The sequence below is a fragment of the Salvelinus fontinalis genome, chromosome 21, assembly GCF_029448725.1.
Source record: "Salvelinus fontinalis isolate EN_2023a chromosome 21, ASM2944872v1, whole genome shotgun sequence".
NCBI classification, from domain to species: Eukaryota; Metazoa; Chordata; class Actinopteri; order Salmoniformes; family Salmonidae; genus Salvelinus; species Salvelinus fontinalis.
Genome location: NC_074685.1, coordinates 4,932,885 through 4,954,698, shown reverse-complemented (window position 1 = coordinate 4,954,698; position 21,814 = coordinate 4,932,885). Strand labels below are relative to the sequence as shown.

The 21,814-nt window shown below is 40.4% G+C and overlaps 1 protein-coding gene across 3 annotated transcripts in view; it reads left to right on the top strand.

The window, feature by feature from the left end:
* LOC129818065 (NACHT, LRR and PYD domains-containing protein 12-like) overlaps positions 1-21,814 on the top strand; it is a 41,287-nt gene that overhangs the window by 12,910 nt on the left and 6,563 nt on the right. For 2 of the 3 annotated variants that reach the window (XM_055873608.1, XM_055873610.1), the window contains 8 exons: positions 2,683-2,799; positions 11,251-11,367; positions 11,731-11,815; positions 11,945-12,173; positions 12,358-14,128; positions 14,404-14,577; positions 16,458-16,631; positions 18,512-18,685. In XM_055873608.1, the coding sequence (XP_055729583.1) occupies positions 2,683-2,799; positions 11,251-11,367; positions 11,731-11,815; positions 11,945-12,173; positions 12,358-14,128; positions 14,404-14,577; positions 16,458-16,631; positions 18,512-18,685 (2,841 nt within the window). The remainder of the gene's footprint in view (positions 1-2,682; positions 2,800-11,250; positions 11,368-11,730; positions 11,816-11,944; positions 12,174-12,357; positions 14,129-14,403; positions 14,578-16,457; positions 16,632-18,511; positions 18,686-21,814) is intronic. The other variant, XM_055873609.1, reaches the window with a different exon arrangement.

Below are 21,814 nucleotides of genomic sequence, written 5' to 3'. Positions count from 1 at the left end.
TTACACAATACATATATGGTTTGTTTGAAAATGTGCATATTTAGAGCTGAGATCCGTGGTTATACATTGTGCTAACGTAGCATCTTTTTCCCAGAATGTTCGGGTATATTTATGACACTCACCTATTCTGACCAAATAACTATTCATAAACTTTACTAAAAAATACATGTTGTATAGGAAATGATAGATACACTAGTTCTTAATGCAATCGCCGTGTTAGAATTCTAAAAATAACTTCAGTACGACATGCAGCTTACGTTATAGCGAGAGAGCGCACAAAATCTGGGCGCAAACTAATAGTAAACATGTTCGACAGATATATGAAATAACACCATAAATGGGTCCTACTTTTGATGATCTTCCATCAGAATGTTGTACAAGGGGTCCTTTGTTGGGAACAATCGTTGTTTGGTTTTAGAATGGCATTTTTCCCTCTTGAATTAGCAAGCACACTAGCCAAGTGGCGCGAAGCTCTCCTTCGTGAACAAACGCAGAGAACGCAACACGCCTAATCTCCCGAAAAATTTTCAATAATATGATAAAACTATATTGAAAAAACATACTTTACCATGATATTGTCACATTTATCAAATAAAATCAAAGCCGGAGATAGTAGCCGTCTATAACGACAGCTTTTCAGAAGGCAATCCCCGGTTCCTTCTCGCGCCGTCCTGAAAACAGGAAATTGGTGTCACGTCATGCCAAGAGCTCTTATTCGACCTCAGATCAAGCTATACACTCCATTTCTTCTCTCACTGCCTATTGACATCTAGTGGAAGGCGTATGAAGTGCATGTATACTAATACATATCAAGCAAATTAATAGGGATGCCCTGGAACAGAGAATCGATTTCAGATTTTCCACTTCCTGTCAGGAAGTTTGCTGCAAAATGAGTTCTGTTTTACTCACAGATATAATTCAAACGGTTTTAGAAACTAGAGAGTGTTTTCTATCCAATAGTAATAATAATATGCATATTGTACGAGCAAGAATTGAGTACGAGGCCGTTTGAAATGGGCACCTTTCATCCAAGCTACTCAATACTGCCCCTGCAGCCCTAAAAAGTTAAAGTCAACACAGTCGCTACAGTCCCATTAGTTTTCTTTGCTGCCTCGTTTGAATGTCGCGGTTGCGCACATTTGTACGGAATGGTGGTGGAGCCCAGTATCACAACATTACTTTATGTCCCTAGTTATGAAGTAATTGTTAAAACAACAGACCTTATTTTAGCCTTAACCCCTAACCATGTATTATTGCAAGGCAGAACACTTGATAAACAAGCCACGTGTTTTATTTTTCAGATGTGTTTTGAACTGGGTGACCTAGTAACCTCTATGTCAAAGTCCAGCAATTGGGATAGGTGGGGCAGGTTTGAGACTGATCTAAGGAATTAACAAGAAAAAAGCTTTATTTCTCAGCTGCCTCACCAATGTCTGTACGTGAATTAATAACTTTTAATTGGTAAATATTTCCAATAGATGGCAGCATAAGATCACGAAGCATTAGTTATCGGCTAACAGCAGCAATATGATTGATGTAAAATAAACAATAAACAAACACAGACTATATGTCCCATGACTGTCTAAAATGGTCAGTCATTACTTTACAGTTAACGTTAGCTATGTATCTCGTATTAGAGCTAAAAATATGTTTTTCTCGGCTAAAGTAGGGGGAGTGGTGGTGCATCCAGGGAGAACTAAACTGATCTTCTGAAATGTCCTTTGTGGTCTTATGCTGCCATCTTTTGGAATTATTTAGCAACTGCAGTAGTACTGAATAATGTGTAATTCCTTACTAAGGTAGTAATTACTCAGAATTGCAAATTATAACATTTTCTCGTTCATTTTATCACTTACAACTATAAAATAACCATTTATTGCATAACAAACAATGAAACTGACATAAACAAAAACACCATACATTTAGTTATTTTTATATATTGTTATATATTTTATATAAACAATTTATTTAGATGGGTGACATTATCTGCCAAAGTAACAGCCCTGTAGACAAAGAAGAGCTCTCCAGTAGGTACCAAAATATTCAAAGGCCATTTTTCTTAAAAGTGAGGTTACAAGTTTATCAACGTTCAAAGCAGAATGACTTTCCCATTGTTCCTCAACTGTAGTGTGTGATATACATTTTCTAGCTCTGACTCTACTTTTATCCAATGTAAAAACACACAATTTCAAATGTTGCTATATAAGACCGAATCGAGCCGGTCGGTCACATTTGACTGTGTTAAACCTACCAGTACTACTGATTTCTCTGAGAGTGAGGCAGATATATATTATTACTGTATAAAACCTAACAGTACTACTGATTTCTCTGAGAGAGAGGTAGTTATATATTATTACTGTGTAAAACCTAGCAGTACTACTGATTTCTCTGAGGCAGATATATATCATTAAAAAAATATCTTGATTATTTGTCTCTCTGAAATGAAAACATCAAGTGATAGATTTTCAACAAATACATGTCTGTCATTGAACAACCCCATGCCATGATTAGATAGTGAAAAAACACACCCATCTCTTTCATAATTTAACTAAACAATAAAAGCTAACTTACCAAGGTTTCTGAAATGGATATATAGCGTTTTGTAATGAAACTCTTCTTATATTTCCCCATCTGAGCTCAGAGTAGATGAGAGATGTAATGTTTGTCTCTGTTGTGTTGAAGTCCAATCAAGCAGGAGAGACCAGCCTCCCCTGTACCCAGCTGTGTGTCCATGAAGAGTGACAGGTCTATGCGTCATCCTATATTCTTTAGAGAGGGAGACTTTTCTACTGAACAAAGGTAAGAAGAACTCATGGGTCATGGTCAGTGAGTTAAACAACACTGTCTCTAGTCATTTCTCCTCTCCCTTTTTCCCATTTATTTTTGTTGTTTTCATAATCCATAGGCTAATCCTTTTGTCCATTTTCATAGTCCTAAAACAATATTAAACAAACACAACATTATCTGTGTGTGTGTGTGTGTGTGTGTGTGTGTGTGTGTGTGTGTGTGTGTGTGTGTGTGTGTGTGTGTGTGTGTGTGTGTGTGTGTGTGTGTGTGTGTGTGTGACACATATTATTATTATTATTATTATTGACAGTTACCATAGAGAAGAGATATCAGTCACAACTACATGTTCATGTGATGCATTAAATCACCTGACTGTTTCTATGTCTGTTAGTAAATGTTTTATTTCTAAGAGATGATTAATGAAAGAGAACAATTGACATTCAATAATTAGTTGTCACTGTGTTAACCACAACCAACATTTGTCTTTCGTGTCAGTATTCGTGCCACACAGGACTGTTTTTCAGTTGGATTCTCTTTGTTAATTTGTTTCGTTTAGTGTTCAGTTTATTTCTTAATAAAACATGGACACTTTCCACTCTGCGTTTTGGTCCGATCCCTACACCTCCTCTTCAGACGAAGAGGAGGACATCTGCCGTTACAGAAACACCCACCACCAAAGGACCAAGCAGAGTGGAAAAGGGCAGCGACAGCAGCAGCAGCGGAAACAGACACAGGACTCCTGGACTTGGGAGGAGATCCTGGACGGCAAGGGACCCTGGGCTCAGCCAGGGGAATATCGCCGTCCCAAGGCGGAGTTGGAGGCAGCGAAGGCAGAGAGGCGCTGGTATGAGGAGGCAGCGCGGTGACGCAGTTGGGAGCCCGAGAGTCAGACCCAAAAATTTCTTGGGGGGGGGGGGGGGGGGGGGCACTCGCGGCGTGTGGCAAAGCCGGGTAGGAGACCTGAGCCAACTCCCCGTGCTTATCGTGGAGTGAGAGGGCGTCGTACTGGTCAGACACCGTGCTATGCGGTGGAGTGCACGGTGTCCCCAGTACGCGTGCTTAGCCCAGTGCGGGCTATTCCACCTCGCCGCACTGGTAGGGCTAGGTTGGGCATCGAGCCGGGTGTCATGAAGCCGGCCCAACGCATCTGGCCTCCAGTGCGTCTCCTCGGGCCGGCGTACATAGCACCAGCCTTACAAATGGTGTCCCCGGTTCGCCAGCATAGCCCAGTGCGGGCTATTCCACCTCGCCGCACTGGCAGGGCTACGGGGACCATTCAACCTGGTAGGGTTGGGCAGGCTCGTTGCTCAAGAGCGCGTGTCCTCCTTCACGGTCCGGTAATTCCGGTGCCACCTCCACGTACCTGTCCTCCGGTGGCAGCCCCCCGCACCAGGCTGTCTCTCCGTCTCCTCCCTACAGGTGTACCTGCCTGCCCAGCGCTGTCTGAACTGCCTACCTGCCCAGCGCTGTCTGAACTGCCTGCCTGCCCAGTGCTGTCTGAGCTGCCCGCCTGCCCAGCGCTGTCTGAGCTGCCCGCCTGCCCAGCGCTGTCTGAGCTGCCCGCCTGCCCAGCGCTGTCTGAGCTGCCCGCCTGCCCAGCGATGTCTGAGCTGCCCGTCTGTCCCGAGCCGTCAGAGCTGCCCGTCTGTCCCGAGCCGTCAGAGCTGTCCGTCTGTCCCGAGCTGTCAGAGCTGTCCCGAGCCGTCAGAGCCGCACGTCTGTCCCGAGCCGCTAGAGCCGTCCGCCAGACAGGAGCAGTCAGTGCCGTCCGCCAGACAGGAGCAGCCAGTACCGTCCGCCAGACAGGAGCAGCCAGTGCCGTCCGCCAGACAGGAGCAGCCAGTGCCGTCCTCCAGCCAGGATCCGCCAGAGCCAGCCAGCCAGGATCCGCCAGAGCCAGCCAGCCAGGATCCGCCAGAGCCAGCCAGCCAGGATCCGCCAGAGCCAGCCAGCCAGGATCCGCCAGAGCCAGCCAGCCAGGATCCGCCAGAGCCAGCCAGCCAGGATCCGCCAGAGCCAGCCAGCCAGGATCCGCCAGGATCCGCCAGCCAGCCAGGATCCGCCAGGATCCGCCAGCCAGCCAGGATCCGCCAGGATCCGCCAGCCAGCCAGGAGCTGCCAGAATTATCTGTCAGTCCGGTGCTGCCCCTCAGTCCGGTGCTGCCCCTCAGTCCGGTGCTGCCCCTCAGTCCGGTGCTGCCCCTCAGTCCGGGGCTGCCCCTCAGTCCGGGGCTGCCCCTCAGTCCGGGGCTGCCCCTCTGTCCGGAGCTGCCCCTCAGTCCGGGGCTGCCCCTCAGTCCGGGGCTGCCCCTCAGTCCGGGGCTGCCCCTCAGTCCCGAGCTGCCCCTTAGTCCGGTGCTGCCCTTTAATCCAATGGGGTTTATATGGAGGGTGGCCATTGGGAGGAGGCCACGGAAGCGGGGATTGACTATGGTGGGGTGTGGACCACGACCAGCGCCAGAGCCACCACCGTGGACAGACGCCCACCCAGACCCTCCCCTATAGTTTATGGTGGTGCGCCCGGAGTTCGCACCTTAAGGGGGGGGGGGGGGGGGGGTCTGTCACGTTCCAGACCTGTTTTCCTTTGTCTTGTATTTATTTAGTTGGTCAGGGCGTGAGTTGGGTGGGTTTGTATATGTGTGATTTTCTATGTTGGGATTTTGGTGTTCGGCCTGGTATGATTCTCAATCAGAGGCAGCTGTCAATGGTTGTCCCTGATTGAGAATCATACTAAGGCAGCCGGGGTTTCACGTGTGTTTTGTGGGTGTTTGTTTCCGTGTTAGTGTTTTCACCACACGGTACTGTATCGGTTTATGCACATCGTTTATTTGTTTTGTATTTCAGTGTTCAGGGTTCGTTATAGTAAATCATCATGAGCACTAACCACTCCGCGTGTTGGTCCGATCCTTCTCGCCTCTCCTCGTCCGAGGAGGAGGAAGAATATGACAGCCGTTACAACTACTGATTTCTCTGAGAGTGAGGCAGATATATATTATTACTGTATAAAACCTAACAGTACTACTGATTTCTCTGAGTGAGGCAGATATATATTATTACTGTATAAAACCTAACAGTACTACTGATTTCTCTGAGAGTGAGGCAGATATATATTATTACTGTATAAAACCTAACAGTACTACTGATTTCTCTGAGAGTGAGGCAGATATATATTATTACTGTATAAAACCTAACAGTACTACTGATTTCTCTGAGAGTGAGGCAGATATATATTATTACTGTATAAAACCTAACAGTACTACTGATTTCTCTGAGAGTGAGGCAGATATATATTATTACTGTATAAAACCTAACAGTACTACTGATTTCTCTGAGTGAGGCAGATATATATTATTACTGTATAAAACCTAACAGTACTACTGATTTCTCTGAGAGTGAGGCAGATATATATTATTACTGTATAAAACCTAACAGTACTACTGATTTCTCTGAGTGAGGCAGATATATATTATTACTGTATAAAACCTAACAGTACTACTGATTTCTCTGAGAGTGAGGCAGATATATATTATTACTGTATAAAACCTAACAGTACTACTGATTTCTCTGAGTGAGGCAGATATATATTATTACTGTATAAAACCTAACAGTACTACTGATTTCTCTGAGAGTGAGGCAGATATATATTATTACTGTATAAAACCTAACAGTACTACTGATTTCTCTGAGTGAGGCAGATATATATTATTACTGTATAAAACCTAACAGTACTACTGATTTCTCTGAGAGTGAGGCAGATATATATTATTACTGTATAAAACCTAACAGTACTACTGATTTCTCTGAGTGAGGCAGATATATATTATTACTGTATAAAACCTAACAGTACTACTGATTTCTCTGAGAGTGAGGCAGATATATATTATTACTGTATAAAACCTAACAGTACTACTGATTTCTCTGAGAGTGAGGCAGATATATATTATTACTGTATAAAACCTAACAGTACTACTGATTTCTCTGAGAGTGAGGCAGATATATATTATTACTGTATAAAACCTAACAGTACTACTGATTTCTCTGAGAGTGAGGCAGATATATATTATTACTGTATAAAACCTAACAGTACTACTGATTTCTCTGAGAGTGAGGCAGATATATATTATTACTGTATAAAACCTAACAGTACTACTGATTTCTCTGAGAGTGAGGCAGATATATATTATTACTGTATAAAACCTAACAGTACTACTGATTTCTCTGAGAGTGAGGCAGATATATATTATTACTGTATAAAACCTAACAGTACTACTGATTTCTCTGAGAGTGAGGCAGATATATATTATTACTGTATAAAACCTAACAGTACTACTGATTTCTCTGAGAGTGAGGCAGATATATATTATTACTGTATAAAACCTAACAGTACTACTGATTTCTCTGAGAGTGAGGCAGATATATATTATTACTGTATAAAACCTAACAGTACTACTGATTTCTCTGAGAGTGAGGCAGATATATATTATTACTGTATAAAACCTAACAGTACTACTGATTTCTCTGAGTGAGGCAGATATATATTATTACTGTATAAAACCTAACAGTACTACTGATTTCTCTGAGAGTGAGGCAGATATATATTATTACTGTATAAAACCTAACAGTACTACTGATTTCTCTGAGTGAGGCAGATATATATTATTACTGTATAAAACCTAACAGTACTACTGATTTCTCTGAGAGTGAGGCAGATATATATTATTACTGTATAAAACCTAACAGTACTACTGATTTCTCTGAGTGAGGCAGATATATATTATTACTGTATAAAACCTAACAGTACTACTGATTTCTCTGAGAGTGAGGCAGATATATATTATTACTGTATAAAACCTAACAGTACTACTGATTTCTCTGAGTGAGGCAGATATATATTATTACTGTATAAAACCTAACAGTACTACTGATTTCTCTGAGAGTGAGGCAGATATATATTATTACTGTATAAAACCTAACAGTACTACTGATTTCTCTGAGTGAGGCAGATATATATTATTACTGTATAAAACCTAACAGTACTACTGATTTCTCTGAGAGTGAGGCAGATATATATTATTACTGTATAAAACCTAACAGTACTACTGATTTCTCTGAGAGTGAGGCAGATATATATTATTACTGTATAAAACCTAACAGTACTACTGATTTCTCTGAGAGTGAGGCAGATATATATTATTACTGTATAAAACCTAACAGTACTACTGATTTCTCTGAGAGTGAGGCAGATATATATTATTACTGTATAAAACCTAACAGTACTACTGATTTCTCTGAGAGTGAGGCAGATATATATTATTACTGTATAAAACCTAACAGTACTACTGATTTCTCTGAGAGTGAGGCAGATATATATTATTACTGTATAAAACCTAACAGTACTACTGATTTCTCTGAGAGTGAGGCAGATATATATTATTACTGTATAAAACCTAACAGTACTACTGATTTCTCTGAGAGTGAGGCAGATATATATTATTACTGTATAAAACCTAACAGTACTACTGATTTCTCTGAGAGTGAGGCAGATATATATTATTACTGTATAAAACCTAACAGTACTACTGATTTCTCTGAGAGTGAGGCAGATATATATTATTACTGTATAAAACCTAACAGTACTACTGATTTCTCTGAGAGTGAGGCAGATATATATTATTACTGTATAAAACCTAACAGTACTACTGATTTCTCTGAGAGTGAGGCAGATATATATTATTACTGTATAAAACCTAACAGTACTACTGATTTCTCTGAGAGTGAGGCAGATATATATTATTACTGTATAAAACCTAACAGTACTACTGATTTCTCTGAGAGTGAGGCAGATATATATTATTACTGTATAAAACCTAACAGTACTACTGATTTCTCTGAGAGTGAGGCAGATATATATTATTACTGTATAAAACCTAACAGTACTACTGATTTCTCTGAGAGTGAGGCAGATATATATTATTACTGTATAAAACCTAACAGTACTACTGATTTCTCTGAGAGTGAGGCAGATATATATTATTACTGTATAAAACCTAACAGTACTACCGATTTCTCTGAGAGTGAGGCAGATATATATTATTACTGTATAAAACCTAACAGTACTACCGATTTCTCTGAGAGTGAGGCAGATATATATTATTACTGTATAAAACCTAACAGTACTACTGATTTCTCTGAGAGTGAGGCAGATATATATTATTACTGTATAAAACCTAACAGTACTACTGATTTCTCTGAGAGTGAGGCAGATATATATTATTACTGTATAAAACCTAACAGTACTACTGATTTCTCTGAGAGTGAGGCAGATATATATTATTACTGTATAAAACCTAGGAGTACTACCGATTTCTCTGAGAGTGAGGCAGATATATATTATTACTGTATAAAACCTAACAGTACTACTGATTTCTCTGAGAGTGAGGCAGATATATATTATTACTGTATAAAACCTAACAGTACTACTGATTTCTCTGAGAGTGAGGCAGATATATATTATTACTGTATAAAACCTAACAGTACTACTGATTTCTCTGAGAGTGAGGCAGATATATATTATTACTGTATAAAACCTAACAGTACTACTGATTTCTCTGAGAGTGAGGCAGATATATATTATTACTGTATAAAACCTAACAGTACTACTGATTTCTCTGAGAGTGAGGCAGATATATATTATTACTGTATAAAACCTAGGAGTACTACTGATTTCTCTGAGAGTGAGGCAGATATATATTATTACTGTATAAAACCTAACAGTACTACTGATTTCTCTGAGAGTGAGGCAGATATATATTATTACTGTATAAAACCTAACAGTACTACTGATTTCTCTGAGAGTGAGGCAGATATATATTATTACTGTATAAAACCTAACAGTACTACTGATTTCTCTGAGAGTGAGGCAGATATATATTATTACTGTATAAAACCTAACAGTACTACTGATTTCTCTGAGAGTGAGGCAGATATATATTATTACTGTATAAAACCTAACAGTACTACTGATTTCTCTGAGAGTGAGGCAGATATATATTATTACTGTATAAAACCTAACAGTACTACTGATTTCTCTGAGAGTGAGGCAGATATATATTATTACTGTATAAAACCTAACAGTACTACTGATTTCTCTGAGAGTGAGGCAGATATATATTATTACTGTATAAAACCTAACAGTACTACCGATTTCTCTGAGAGTGAGGCAGATATATATTATTACTGTATAAAACCTAACAGTACTACCGATTTCTCTGAGAGTGAGGCAGATATATATTATTACTGTATAAAACCTAACAGTACTACTGATTTCTCTGAGAGTGAGGCAGATATATATTATTACTGTATAAAACCTAACAGTACTACTGATTTCTCTGAGAGTGAGGCAGATATATATTATTACTGTATAAAACCTAACAGTACTACTGATTTCTCTGAGAGTGAGGCAGATATATATTATTACTGTATAAAACCTAGGAGTACTACCGATTTCTCTGAGAGTGAGGCAGATATATATTATTACTGTATAAAACCTAACAGTACTACTGATTTCTCTGAGAGTGAGGCAGATATATATTATTACTGTATAAAACCTAACAGTACTACTGATTTCTCTGAGAGTGAGGCAGATATATATTATTACTGTATAAAACCTAACAGTACTACTGATTTCTCTGAGAGTGAGGCAGATATATATTATTACTGTATAAAACCTAACAGTACTACTGATTTCTCTGAGAGTGAGGCAGATATATATTATTACTGTATAAAACCTAACAGTACTACTGATTTCTCTGAGAGTGAGGCAGATATATATTATTACTGTATAAAACCTAGGAGTACTACTGATTTCTCTGAGAGTGAGGCAGATATATATTATTACTGTATAAAACCTAACAGTACTACTGATTTCTCTGAGAGTGAGGCAGATATATATTATTACTGTATAAAACCTAACAGTACTACTGATTTCTCTGAGAGTGAGGCAGATATATATTATTACTGTATAAAACCTAACAGTACTACTGATTTCTCTGAGAGTGAGGCAGATATATATTATTACTGTATAAAACCTAACAGTACTACTGATTTCTCTGAGAGTGAGGCAGATATATATTATTACTGTATAAAACCTAACAGTACTACTGATTTCTCTGAGGCAGATATATATCATTAAAAAAAATATCTTGATTATTTGTCTCTCTGAAATGAAAACATCAAGTGATAGATTTTCAACAAATACATGTCTGTCATTGAACAACCCCATGCCATGATTAGATAGTGAAAAAACACACCAATCTCTTTCATAATTTAACTAAACAATAAAAGCTAATTTACCAAGGTTTCTGAAATGGATATATAGCGTTTTGTAATGAAACTCTTCTTATATTTCCCCATCTGAGCTCAGAGTAGATGAGAGATGTAATGTTTGTCTCTGTTGTGTTGAAGTCCAATCAAGCAGGAGAGACCAGCCTCCCCTGTACCCAGCTGTGTGTCCATGAAGAGTGACAGGTCTATGCGTCATCCTATATTCTTTAGAGAGGGAGACTTTTCTACTGAACAAAGGTAAGAAGAACTCATGGGTCATGGTCAGTGAGTTAAACAACACTGTCTCTAGTCATTTCTCCTCTCCCATTTTCCCATTTATTTTTGTTGTTTTCATAATCCATAGGCTAATCCTTTTGTCCATTTTCATAGTCCTAAAACAATATTAAACAAACACAACATTCCCTCCCTGTGTGTGTGTGTGTGTGTGTGTGTGTGTGTGTGTGTGTGTGTGTGTGTGTGTGTGTGTGTGTGTGTGTGTGTGTGTGTGTGTGTGTGTGTGTGTGTGTGTGTGTGTGTGTGTGTGTGTGTGTGTGTGTGTGTGTGTGTGTGTGTGTGTGCACTCCCTGGATGAGGAGATGTAATCTCATGTTTTGTCCACAGAAACCAACAGGAGAGATCAGAGTCAGAGATTCTCAGTGGGCAGTCTTCCCAGAGTCATCAAACAGACCTGGACTCCATATTCAGTGTATGTGGTCCTGTTATGTACATTTGTTTTTGTTTACCTCAAGTAAAGTTGATCTGTCAATCATTAATTAATGTGTTAATGAGAAAGCATTTCTTCTCTTGCTTAACTTATTTACTTTATTTATTCCAGATGCTTGAAGAGAAAATTGTGACATTTGTGAAGAACGAGCTGAAGATGTTCAAGAGGATTCTTAGTCCAGAACTCCCAGAAGGCTTTGAGAGTCAGAAGCAGGATAAGGAAGTGGTGGATGCTGAAGATGAGAAGCAGGAGAGCAGTGCCAGAAAGGGGGCTCTGAAGATCACACTGCACATCCTGAGGAAAATGAACCAGAAGGAGCTTGCTGACACACTGGAGAAAAGTAAGAGCTGTCTGCCTCATGTTGAATGATGTTTTAAATCTTTATAATAGTCCTACAATACATTTACACATGTATACATTCAGTTAAGAGGATAAATGATTATAATTTAAATCTTTATAACAGTCCTACAATACTGTAGGCATTAAAACAGACGTAATATTAATATCCTCTGTGTTATTTCTAGATTCAGATGAGCTTGCTGTGATTTGCCAACGTGAACTCAAATCTAATCTAAAGAAGAAGTTTCAATGTGTATTTGAGGGGATCGCTCAACAAGGAAACCCAACACTTCTCAATAAGATCTACACAGAGCTCTACATCACAGAGGGTGGAAGAGGAGAAGTTAATAATGAACATGAGCTGAGACAGATTGAGACAACAACCAGGAAACAAGCAAGACCAGATACTGCAATCAAATGTAACGACATCTTCAAACCCTTAACTGGACAAGACAAACGTATCAGAACTGTGCTGACAAAGGGAGTCGCTGGCATTGGAAAAACAGTCTCTGTGCAGAAGTTCATTCTGGACTGGGCTGAAGGAAAAGCAAATCAGGATGTCCAATTTGTATTTTCATTCCCTTTTCGGGAGCTGAATTTGATGAAAGAGGACAAACACACTTTGATTGAACTTCTCAATCACTTCTCAATGGAAACCAAACAATCAGGAATCTCCAACTACAACAAGTACAAAGTTCTGTTCATCTTTGATGGTCTGGATGAGTGCCGACTGCCCCTAGACTTCCAGAAGAACAAGATCTGTTGTGACGTCACAGAGTCAACCTCAGTGGATGTTCTGCTGACAAATCTCATCAAGGGAAATCTGCTTCCCTCTGCTCTCATCTGGATAACTACCCGACCTGCAGCAGCCAATAAGATCCCTTCAGAGTGTGTTGACCAGGTGACAGAGGTACGAGGGTTCAATGACCCACAGAAGGAGGAGTACTTCAGCAAGAGATTCAGTGATGAGGACCTGGCCAGCAGAATCATCTCACACATCAAGACATCAAGGAGCCTCCACATCATGTGCCACATTCCAGTCTTCTGTTGGATTTTTGCAACAGTCCTTGAACACATGTTGAAACATAAGAGAGAAGAGATGCCCAAGACTCTGACTGAGATGTACACACACCTTGTGGTGTTTCATACCAAACAGAAGAATGAAAAGTATATTGGGAAAGAAGAGACAGATCCACACTGGAATAAAGAGAGCATTCTGTCACTGGGAAAACTGGCTTTTCAACAGCTTGTGAAGGGCAATCTGATTTTCTATGAAGAAGACCTGAAAGAGGCTGGTATTGATGTCAATGAAGCCTCAGTGTACTCAGGATTGTGCACACAGCTCTTTAAAGAGGAATGTGGGCTGTACCAGGACAAGGTGTACTGCTTTGTGCATCTGAGCATTCAGGAGTTTCTGGCTGCTGTATATGTGCTCCTCTCATTCATCAACAACAATGAGAATCTTATGGACAAACTGCAAACAAAAGACGAGCCTGAAGTTACTGTCTACAAGAGTGCTGTGGATAAAGCCTTACAAAGTGAGACGGGAAACCTGGACCTTTTCCTCCGCTTCCTTCTGGGCCTCTCACTGGAGTCCAATCAGAAGCACTTACGAGGTCTACTGACAAAGACAAGAAGCAGCTCACAGAGCCATGAAGAAACAGTCAAGTACATCAAGGAGAAGATCAGGGAGAATCCCTCTCCAGAGAGGAGCATCAATCTGTTCCACTGTCTGAATGAACTGAATGACCATTCTCTAGTGGAGGAGATCCAAAGCTACCTGAGCTCAGGAAGTCTCTCTACAGACATCCTGTCACCTGCACAGTGGTCAGCTCTGGTCTTTGTGTTGCTGACTTCAGAAAAGGAGCTGGATGTGTTTGACCTGAAGAAATACTCCAGATCAGAGGAAGGTCTTCTGAGGCTGCTACCAGTGGTCAAAGCCTCCAGAGCTGTTCTGTGAGTACATCACGTTTTAGGAACTAATCATCAGGAAGAAATATTATGTTTAGAGAAATATATGTATTATAATATGTGTATAATATTATATTGATAAACATATTGAATAAATGGATTGATTTTCACATTAGTATAACATTATGACCATACAAATCTAGGAGACTATTATTCTAAATGTTGTTTGGGAGAATATACCAAATGCATCTGCCATTGTCCTTCTACACTACTCGTTTAATTAACAGTGTATTTGTGAAATCATGATGATCTCTTTGCAGGCTGTCAGGCTGTGGAGTCACAGAGGAAGGCTGTGCTTCTCTGGTCTCAGCTCTGGAGTCAAACCCCTCACACCTGAGAGAGCTGGACCTGAGTAACAATGACCTGAAGGATTCAGGAGTGAAGCTGCTCTCTGCTGGACTGGGGAATCCCCACTGTAAACTGGAGACTCTGAGGTCAGTATTCCTGTATTTGGTCAACAAGTGATAACTGTTCACCAGATCCACATGTGTTTACCAGACACACATAGTCCACACCATATGTGTTTGGACAGTGAAGCTTACAGTTTTCAATTTGGTGTTATGTTCCAGCTTTTTCGATTTAAGATGGAATGTTTCATAGTAGGTGACAGTACAGAATGTCATCTTTTATTTAAAGGTATTAATACATATATATTTTACATATATATATATATTTTCTTGACAGCAAGAGGAAGGCGTATGGAGTGTAAGTAGACTCCTAAGTGTCATGACCATGTATAGGCATCAAGTTGAACAGAACACATATTTCTGACATTTCACTTCCTGGTTAGGGAAAGTGCTGCCAAATGAATTCTGTTTCACTCAGAGAAATAATTCCAACGGTTTTAGAAACTAGAGAGTGTTTTCTATCCAATATTAATAATAATATCCATATTGTACGAGCAAGAATTTAGTAGGAGGCCGTTTGAAATGGCACGATTTCACTGGCTACTCAACACTTTCCCTTGCAGCCAGAAGAAGTTAAAAAATATATATATTTTACCTCCAAACAAGCTTCAATGTCATACAACTCTCCTTGTGTGGCCTCCAACTACTCTTAAACGCTAGTAAAACCAAATGCATGCTTTTCAACCATTAGCTGCCTGCACCCTGCCTGCACCCGCCCGCCCGACTAGCATCACTACCCTGGACGGCTCTGACCTAGAATATGTGGACAACTACAAATACCTAGGTGTCTGACTAGACTGTAAACTCTCCTTCCACACTCATATTAAACATTTCCAATCCAAAATTAAATCTCGAATCGGCTTTCTATTCCGCAACAAAGCCTTGCTCACTCACGCCGCAAAACTTGCCCTCGTAAATCTGACTATTCTACCGATCCTCAAGTTTGGTGATGTCATTTACAAAATAGCTTCCAATACTCTACTCAGATAACTGAATGCAGTCTATCTGTCACGGTTGTCGTAAGAACAGGACCAAGGAACAGCGGATGTTGAGTTCCACATATGAAACCTTTTGCAAAAACCAATAAATCAATAAACGAACAACGAAACGTGACTACGTGGTGCACATGCACAAACACAAACCATTAGCCCACAAACACAGGTGGGAAAAATAGCTACTTAAATATGATCCCCAATTAGAGGCAACGATTACCAGCTGCCTCTAATTGGGAACCAAACCAAAACACCAACATAGAAATTTTAAACTAGAACACCCCCTCGTCACGCCCTGACCTACTACACCATAGAGAAACATCACTTTTGTCACCAAAGCCCTTTATACCACCCACCACTGCGACCTGTATGCTCTAGTCGGCTGGTCCTCACTATATATTCGTCGCCAGACCCACTGGCTCCAGGTCATCTATAAGTCTATGCTAGGTAAAGCTCCGCCTTATCTCAGCTCACCAGTCACGATAGCAGCACCCACTCGTAGTGCGCGCTCCAGCAGGTATATCTCACTGGTCATCCCCAAAGCCAACACCTCTTTTTGCCGCCTTTCCTTCCAGTTCTCTGCTGCCAGCGACTGGAACAAATTGCAAAAATCGCTGAAGCTGGAGACTTATATCTCTCTCACTAACTTTAAACATCAGCTATCTGAGCAGCTAACCGATCGCTGCAGTTGTACATAGGCCATCAGTAAATTGCCCACCCAATCAAATATTCGTACTATACATTTTTTTGTAATATTATCATAATTTATAATAATGACACATACATTAATTTATGAATACATTTTGGTAGGTTTCAGGACACTGATGTAACTGAATATGTTGAAAAAATATACTTCAATTTTTTTCACCACCAAAGAATTGCATTGTGGTTTTAATATGATTTTACTCTTTACAGGCTGTCAGGCTGTCTAGTCACAGAGGAAGGCTGTGCTTCTCTGGTCTCAGCTCTGAAGTCAAACCCCTCACACCTGAGAGAGCTGGACCTGAGTAACAATGACCTGAAGGATTCAGGAGTGAAGCTGCTCTCTGCTGGACTGGGGAATCCCCACTGTAAACTGGAGACTCTGAGGTCAGTATTCCTGTATTTGGTCAACAAGTGATAACTGTTCACCAGATCCACATGTGTTTACCAGGCACACATAGTCCACACCATATGTGTTTGGACAGTGAAGCTTACAGTTTTCAATTTGGTGTTATGTTCCAGCTTTTTCGATTTAAGATGGAATGTTTCATAGTAGGTGACAGTACAGAATGTCATCTTTTATTTAAAGGTATTAATACATATATATTTTACATATATATATATATTTTCTTGACAGCAAGAGGAAGGCGTATGGAGTGTAAGTAGACTCCTAAGTGTCATGACCATGTATAGGCATCAAGTTGAACAGAACACATATTTCTGACATTTCACTTCCTGGTTAGGGAAAGTGCTGCCAAATGAATTCTGTTTCACTCAGAGAAATAATTCCAACGGTTTTAGAAACTAGAGAGTGTTTTCTATCCAATATTAATAATAATATCCATATTGTACGAGCAAGAATTTAGTAGGAGGCCGTTTGAAATGGCACGATTTCACTGGCTACTCAACACTTTCCCTTGCAGCCAGAAGAAGTTAAAAAATATATATATTTTACCTCCAAACAAGCTTCAATGTCATACAACTCTCCTTGTGTGGCCTCCAACTACTCTTAAACGCTAGTAAAACCAAATGCATGCTTTTCAACCATTAGCTGCCTGCACCCTGCCTGCACCCGCCCGCCCGACTAGCATCACTACCCTGGACGGCTCTGACCTAGAATATGTGGACAACTACAAATACCTAGGTGTCTGACTAGACTGTAAACTCTCCTTCCACACTCATATTAAACATTTCCAATCCAAAATTAAATCTCGAATCGGCTTTCTATTCCGCAACAAAGCCTTGCTCACTCACGCCGCAAAACTTGCCCTCGTAAATCTGACTATTCTACCGATCCTCAAGTTTGGTGATGTCATTTACAAAATAGCTTCCAATACTCTACTCAGATAACTGAATGCAGTCTATCTGTCACGGTTGTCGTAAGAACAGGACCAAGGAACAGCGGATGTTGAGTTCCACATATGAAACCTTTTGCAAAAACCAATAAATCAATAAACGAACAACGAAACGTGACTACGTGGTGCACATGCACAAACACAAACCATTAGCCCACAAACACAGGTGGGAAAAATAGCTACTTAAATATGATCCCCAATTAGAGGCAACGATTACCAGCTGCCTCTAATTGGGAACCAAACCAAAACACCAACATAGAAATTTTAAACTAGAACACCCCCTCGTCACGCCCTGACCTACTACACCATAGAGAAACATCACTTTTGTCACCAAAGCCCTTTATACCACCCACCACTGCGACCTGTATGCTCTAGTCGGCTGGTCCTCACTATATATTCGTCGCCAGACCCACTGGCTCCAGGTCATCTATAAGTCTATGCTAGGTAAAGCTCCGCCTTATCTCAGCTCACCAGTCACGATAGCAGCACCCACTCGTAGTGCGCGCTCCAGCAGGTATATCTCACTGGTCATCCCCAAAGCCAACACCTCTTTTTGCCGCCTTTCCTTCCAGTTCTCTGCTGCCAGCGACTGGAACAAATTGCAAAAATCGCTGAAGCTGGAGACTTATATCTCTCTCACTAACTTTAAACATCAGCTATCTGAGCAGCTAACCGATCGCTGCAGTTGTACATAGGCCATCAGTAAATTGCCCACCCAATCAAATATTCGTACTATACATTTTTTTGTAATATTATCATAATTTATAATAATGACACATACATTAATTTATGAATACATTTTGGTAGGTTTCAGGACACTGATGTAACTGAATATGTTGAAAAAATATACTTCAATTTTTTTCACCACCAAAGAATTGCATTGTGGTTTTAATATGATTTTACTCTTTACAGGCTGTCAGGCTGTCTAGTCACAGAGGAAGGCTGTGCTTCTCTGGTCTCAGCTCTGAAGTCAAACCCCTCACACCTGAGAGAGCTGGACCTGAGTAACAATGACCTGAAGGATTCAGGAGTGAAGCTGCTCTCTGCTGGACTGGGGAATCCCCACTGTAAACTGGAGACTCTGAGGTCAGTATTCCTGTATTTGGTCAACAAGTGATAACTGTTCACCAGATCCACATGTGTTTACCAGGCACACATAGTCCACACCATATGTGTTTGGACAGTGAAGCTTACAGTTTTCAATTTGGTGTTATGTTCCAGCTTTTTCGATTTAAGATGGAATGTTTCATAGTAGGTGACAGTACAGAATGTCACCTTTTATTTAAAGGTATTAATACATATATATTTTACCGTTTAGAAATGAAAGCACTTCGTCTGAGATCCCTAAAGACTGGAAAGCTGCCGTGGTCATCCCCCTCTTCAAAGGGGGAGACTCTCTAGACCCAAACTGCTACAGACCTATATCCATCCTGCCCTGCCTCTCTAAAGTCTTCGAAAGCCTAGTTAACAAACAGATCACTGACTATTTTGAATCCCACCGTACCTTCTCCGCTGTGCAATCCGGTTTCTGAGCTGGTCACGGGTGCACCTCAGCCACGCTCAAGGTACTAAATGATATCATAACCGCCATCGATAAAAGACAGTACTGTGCAGCCGTCTTCTTCGACCTGGCCAAGGCTTTCGACTCTGTCAATCATCGTATTCTTATCGGCAGACTCAACAGCCTTGGTTTCTCAGATGACTGCCTCGCCTGGTTTACCAACTACTTCTCAGATAGAGTTCAATGTGTAAAGTCGGAGGGCCTGTTGTCCGGACCTCTGGCAGTCTCTATGGGGGTGCCACAGGGTTCAATTCTTGGGCCGACTCTTTTCTCTGTATACATCAATGATGTCGCTCTTGCTGCTGGTGATTCTCTGATCCACCTCTATGCAGACGACACCATTCTGTATACTTCTGGCCCTTCTTTGGACACTGTGTTAACTTCTCTGCGCTACACATCCCTTTTACGGGATCACTTTCCTAAACAACCGCTAGAATTGCAGTGCGCCAAATGCATAAATAAAAAAAAAAATATTTATAATCATGCAATCATAAGTGAAATATACCAAAACACAGCTTAGTTTGTTGTTAATCCACCTATCGTGTCAGATTTTGAAATCATTATTGGTAATGGTGAGAGGTTAGCAAGTTTGGTTGTAGCCTCTGTTATTGGTAATGGTGAGAGGTGTCATGACGTTGCCTGCTTGGGTATTGCAAAACCCCATCCCCCTCTCCCTGCCTCTCCCTTTCCTACCACATCCCATGCGGTGATCACAGAGAGACGTCGTAAATTCCTGAGAATCTCCTCATGGCCAAACAGTATTAAGAGAGAGGGTAAACTTTCAGGACAAAGGAATTCTCTTCCACCTCACAGAACTTGAGGTATGAACATATTTAATATTCCTGCAAAAGTATAAAAGATCGGTGGACAGTCCAGCTATTAACTTGTCCATTTGTCCCCATGTGGGAAACTCATGAGAGACTGTGGGACTACATTACCATACCGCTGTTTATATAATTACCTCAGATATGAGGTTTACATCTGTTTGTTGTATAAAATGAATGAGTGAGTATGATACTGTTTGTATAATTGTGTAATATGATTTTGGACTGTTTAATAAAGAAAAATACAAATCCCTTTTTGATTTGAACTAAACCCGAGGACCCGCCCCTGAGCCAGTTGGGTCAGACATCCAAGGACAGCCCCTCTCTGCTATCTGAATAAATGTCGACTCTGAGAAATTACCATTAGACCATGTTTTCTCTCCATGGGAGGAGAACTAAGGTTAAGTACAATTGCTGAATCTTTAACCATACCACGTGGTTAAACTCTTAGCCGAATAAGAACAAGTCTTTGATATTGACTACTAGTCTGCAGCTAGGAATTCGGTATCATTGAACGCGAAGAAAGACAACCGCCGAAACATCCATTCTATAACGAATGTCACTGAACTCTCCACAATAACCGCCGAAACATCCATTCTATAACGAATGTCACTGAACTCTCCACAATAACCGAGACAGAAGGAACTCCAACAGAAACTAACTTCTCTCCAACAGAAACTAACTTCTCTCCAACGATCAGGACGACACACACCGAGCGTAAATATATATATATTGATTGCAATTGTTCCCGAATGAGTGAGCGTTCATGTGTAAGGATTAGCATGTCAATTGTTATAAGGAGTATACTCTGTAGTGACTTCTGAATCGACCCCCCATTCTCCCTTTTGTCTAACGAGAACCATGCCGGTTCAGCCAATATTTCTCCCATTTCATGTAACCCTTTTTAAGTTTGTTTGTTTGTTTATGCATTTCTGTGAATTAATTAGTTAGTAATAAATAAATGATTTATTAAGACAATTGATGTATGGATGACTCATAGTGAAGACTGGGTTCGTGCAGATAATCAACAATTCACGACGTTTGGAATGAGACTAACGTGAGGTAAAGTAAATAAATCATTAATTAGAAGACTATTGATCAGATATGAAAATATCTGAAAGGTTATATTGGGAAATTATAACTTGGTAATGTGACTACTTTCCCTGGTGCTCCCAAATTCATAGTTAATTAGTTACGTTATTACTCAGTTGCGTAATCCCTAATTACAGGAATCTTTGATAAAAACTATAAGTCTTCAATTTAACGATAGCAAAGACACGACAGAGGTTAGTATGTTTTGTTGTAGCCTCTGTTATTGGTAATGGTGAGAGGTTAGCATGTTTTGTTGTAGCCTCTGTTATTGGTAATGGTGAGAGGTTAGCATGTTTTGTTGTAGCCTCTGTTATTGGTAATGGTGAGAGGTTAGCATGTTTTGTTGTAGCCTCTGCTATTGGTAATGGTGAGAGGTTAGCATGTTTTGTTGTAGCCTCTGTAACTTTCTTATTAATTATTAATAATGGTTCATTCATGATTTGTATTAATCATGAATGAACCATTATTAATAATTAATAAGAAAGTTACAGAGGCTACAACAAAACATGCTTTGATTTGTATTAATCATGGCAGAAAATTACTCCAGTCATCATCCACCATTCAGTAGCTATTGGGAAAAACATAACCCAAAACACAACCAAAACACAACCAAAACAAACCCAAAACACAACCAAAACACAACCAAAACAAACCCAAAACACAACCAAAACAAACCCAAAACACAACCAAAACAAACCCAAAACACAACCAAAACAAACCCAAAACACAACCAAAACA